Source organism: Octopus bimaculoides, chromosome 28 (genome assembly GCF_001194135.2).
Source record: "Octopus bimaculoides isolate UCB-OBI-ISO-001 chromosome 28, ASM119413v2, whole genome shotgun sequence".
Classification (NCBI taxonomy): domain Eukaryota; kingdom Metazoa; phylum Mollusca; class Cephalopoda; order Octopoda; family Octopodidae; genus Octopus; species Octopus bimaculoides.
Genome location: NC_069008.1, coordinates 12,261,314 through 12,265,808, shown reverse-complemented (window position 1 = coordinate 12,265,808; position 4,495 = coordinate 12,261,314). Strand labels below are relative to the sequence as shown.

At 36.9% G+C, this 4,495-nt stretch overlaps 1 protein-coding gene across 1 annotated transcript in view; it reads right to left on the bottom strand.

The window, feature by feature from the left end:
- Positions 1-2,977: 2,977 nt before the first annotated feature.
- LOC128251042 (zinc finger protein 253-like) overlaps positions 2,978-4,495 on the bottom strand; it is an 8,545-nt gene continuing 7,027 nt past the window's right edge. Inside the window, exon 2 of the mRNA XM_052977343.1 lies at positions 2,978-4,238. Within this exon, the coding sequence (XP_052833303.1) occupies positions 3,059-3,907 (849 nt within the window). The 5' untranslated portion in view covers positions 3,908-4,238 and the 3' untranslated portion in view covers positions 2,978-3,058. The remainder of the gene's footprint in view (positions 4,239-4,495) is intronic.

Below are 4,495 nucleotides of genomic sequence, written 5' to 3'. Positions count from 1 at the left end.
GACTGCATTGCACCAAATGTACATTCCGCCTTTCTTCTTCCTCCTTTCTTACTTCATGTACCACTGCCTCTTTCATCTCTTTTACACTGCTCTTGCAAAATGGCCTGAAACTGCTCGTCCCTAGGCCGGCTCTTGCTTCTTGCGTTGCTCCAACTATATCGGCATGTTTTAGTATTCCGATTGCCCTGTTTACTGCCTCTTCCGCATTCCATTTCCTCCCTGTTCGTACCTTTGGAGGGTTTTCTCGGATGCTCTGATCTTTTGAATACCTTAGCATCATTACTGTCCTCGCCTTTCCTGCTTTATATTCCTCGGTGATCGATGCTATTGGAAGTTGCAACACGGGTTTTTCATATAGTGCAGTTGTATTGAGTGGTTTCGGCTGTTTTATAGTGGACTGGAAATAAATGACATCACTTACATGATGGTGACACTCATCTACAACCATCCTGTAATGCTAAGACAAAGAAACACAAACACACACATACAATCATAAATATACATCATCATCGTCATCAACATCATTTAACATCCGTTTTCCATGCTGGCATGGGTTGGATGGTTTGACTGAGGTCTGGAAAGCCAGCAGCTGCACCAAGCACCAATCTGATCTGGCAATGTTTCTTCAGCTGAGTGCCCTTCCTAACACCAACCACTCTGAAAGTGTAGTGGGTGCTTTTTACATGCCACTGGCACAGGAGCCAGTCAGTTGGCGCTGACATCGGCCATGTTTGGATGATGCATTTTGTGTGCCACTGCCACAGGGGCCTGTCAGGGGGCACTGGCCACAACTGCGATTTTGGTTTTACTTTACTCAACAGGTCTTCTCAAGCATATCATATTGCCTGACACACCATTGTACAAGTAATTTGCTGTACAAGCTGAGACTTATGCAAATTTTTGTCTTGAAGTACGAGCAGACAAACTGTTCCATTTGTAAGTTAATCCAGTTAATAAAACCAGTTTACAGATTTCTTTTGCATTCTCTTTTTCATAATTGTCATTTTACTTGTAACTACAACTTTTCTGTTTTAAAACCCATAAAAAATTATTTTTGAGTGGTTTTGAGGGGCTGGAACGGATTAATTATATTTTAGTTAATAGGGGCAGAAAACACTTGTTCCTGGATTACGTAGAGAAGGGAGGTAACTCTTTGCGAAGTAACTTGCCTAGAAGGAAAGTATCAAATTTGTCTACAATGTCAAGGTCAGCCAAAAGAATGTCTCTGTCCAGGGAAAGAGAGGCAGCTGCAGAAAGGGAAGCATACTAAGAAACAATCAGACTGTGCACTACAAAAGCCAGAGCATCTCAAAGTGATGAACAGAGGTGGAATAGGATCTCCACTGCAGAACGAAGAGCAGTTGCAAAAGCTGAGAAGCAGCTTTCAATTATGATCCATCAGTTCATTATGCTGATGACACAAGAGTTTCCTTGGTGCAATGACAACTGAGTGCATATATTGTAAAGCAAGGAAGTGGTCTGGAGAGACACCTGCACTGTGCTGCAGGGATAGAAAGGTTAAAGTCCCTGAAATCCCCCAACCGCCAGAGCTATTGAAGAAACTGTTGTCATCAGCTGACCAAGATTCCAAGAACTCCCAAAACAAAATTAGTCAATATAACACCGTACTACAGATGACATCATTTGGAGCCACAAGAGATTTAACCGAGCCAGGATTCATGTAAACTTTCAAGACCCAAGGTCAGATTTCTCATTGGATTGGCTCTCTACTACCTCTGTCAAATGAATCACCAAAATCAGCCTTTCATTGTTTATAATCTGTACCTGTGTTTTTGGTTACAAAATAAGCTACACAAAATGTGTTTTTGAAGTACGTGTATTTATTTTATATATGAGTTGAAAACTTTCTTTTAACATTTCACTTAACATCAATATTCCATGCTAGAGAGTTATTAATGTAGAAAGTTGGTGTCTCAGCTAGACAATGTTTTTAAATTTCATTATTCTCTTTAACCCAGGCAATGCCAGGTATTTCTGCTAGTATATATATATAATGTAACTATATATATATAAATTCTATACAGCTCTTTTAATCTCTTCACACTTTCTTCATTCTTTCTACTTTTTCTCGTTCCCCCTCTCTCATATTTCTTGGCTTTCCCTTCTTTCTCAACACTTCCCCCCTCCTTTACCTCACTATCTCTTTCCATTCTTTTTCTCGACCCTCCCTAATTCTTCAATCCCTCTGTCCCCTATCTTTCTCTTCTCTCTCCACATGACTGGTATTCGGCCAAGCATGACCTTTCTTTCTTGGTTCGATTACCATCCGTGCAACATCTCTATTCCTTCCCATGCCTGTCATCTCTTATGTCCCTGCCGTAAGGCTTCACTTCCACACACGCCAGCTTAATTTAATTCATCCTCAGTCGAAATACACCTGTTGTTTGTATTTGTAATTGTGTACCATTTCTACGTTTTTTCGTCCTTGTTTTCATATACATTTGATTGCTTTCTTCCAAAGAATCTAGTACTTTTAGCTTAGATTTTCTTGGGGCTGGCCAGATTGGAACTGGCTGAAACTACAATGACGATGTGGATCTCAACTGAAGATAGAAAGCTCCAAATGACCCATCCTTGTTTTTCCTGTTCTTTTTTGTATTGTTTAACTGTCTGGATGTTTTGTTGTCACCTGTTCCTTTCTTGTTCCATTTTCTGTTTTGTTTATATATATATATATATATATATATATATATAGTTATCTTTTAATCTTTTTTGGTTATGTGTTTCTGTGCCTTAGACAACTGCAAGACTTTAAAAAAAGACTTTCACTTTCAAAAATTTATGAAGAAATGCCTGGCAAATGTACATTCATCCAGCTCCTTAGCCTACAACACTTATCCTCCCATCCATAATATGGCAGCATTAGATGCAGAGCACTTTTTTAATACATTTCATTATAAAATAAGCATGGTTTATACACCAGAAAATATGGCATATCTATAAAATTATGTGACTGCTAATGAGGAAAATAAAACAATCTGAATGACAAATATGAAGGATTTTATTTAATACAGTCTTAATTTTAACATTAATACAGTCACTTTTCTGCATGAATACCTACGTGTGTAGTTAAGTGAATTTTTTGAGAGAATGATTTCCCACAGACATCACAGAGATATGGTTTTATTCCTGTATGAGTGAGTTTGTGTTTAGTTAAGGTACTTGTTACAGAGAATGATTTACCGCAGATGTCACAGCAATATGGTTTCTCTCCTGTATGACTACGTACGTGCAACGTTAAGACACCACATTCAGAGAATGATTTACCACATACATCACACTGGAATGGTTTTTCTCCTGTATGAATACGTTCATGTCTAGTTAAGTTATTTTCACGAGAGAATGATTTACCACAGATATCACAGTGATATGGTTTTCCTTCTGTATGAATACGCTGGTGAGTAATTAGGTGACCCTTTTGCGAGAATGATTTACCACAGATATCACAGTGATACGGTTTCTCTCCAGTGTGAATACGTGTGTGTCTAGTTAAGGTAATCCCACGTGAATATGATTTACCACAGATATCACAGTGATGTGGTTTTTCTGCTGTGTGAATAAGTTGGTGAGTAATTAGGTGACCTTTCTGAGAGAATGATTTACCACAGATATCACAGTCATATGGCTTTTCTCCTGTATGAATACGTTTGTGAGATGTTAAAGTACCTTTGTGAGAGAATGATTTACCACAGATATCACAATGATACGGTTTATTTCCTGTGTGAATACGTTTGTGTACATCGAGGTTGCATTTTTGAGAGAATATTTTCTTACAGATATCACAACAGTATATTTTACCTGTTCGTTTCTTTACACCATCAGCTGAATCAAACCTTTTAGATTGTGTTTTAAATTTAACCTTCTTCTCAGACAATTCATTTTCCATAATTATTCTTCTTTCATGACAACATTCAGATGCTTTTGTATTTTTTCTTAATTGATTTCTAACATATTTCCATGGTCATATTTCCATAAACTGCAGTCTTTGTCAATATGTAAAGCTATTTACAAGCACCACTCTAATATGTAGTCCCTGTTTAATTAGCATACAAACTCATAATCATTTCAGGAATGGGTATGAGAAATTTACAACTGGTCAAGAGTTTGGATTTATATCGACTGGATTATAGCTGGATTACATCTTTTCATTAATAAAAGTTGATAACGATGATGTATCTGATGTAAACTCTTCTTTAATGCCAATGTCATCAGATAATCTGAAATAATAAACAGTGGAAGACATAGAGATTACATAAAATACACACACACACACTTATGCATGCATTACATGTATTTGTAGATAAACTCAATATCAATATATATATATATATATATATACACACATATACATACAAACATACATATATATACACACATATACATACAAACATACATATATCCACACACACACACACACATACATATATGCACACACACATACATATATGCACACACACACACATACATATATATA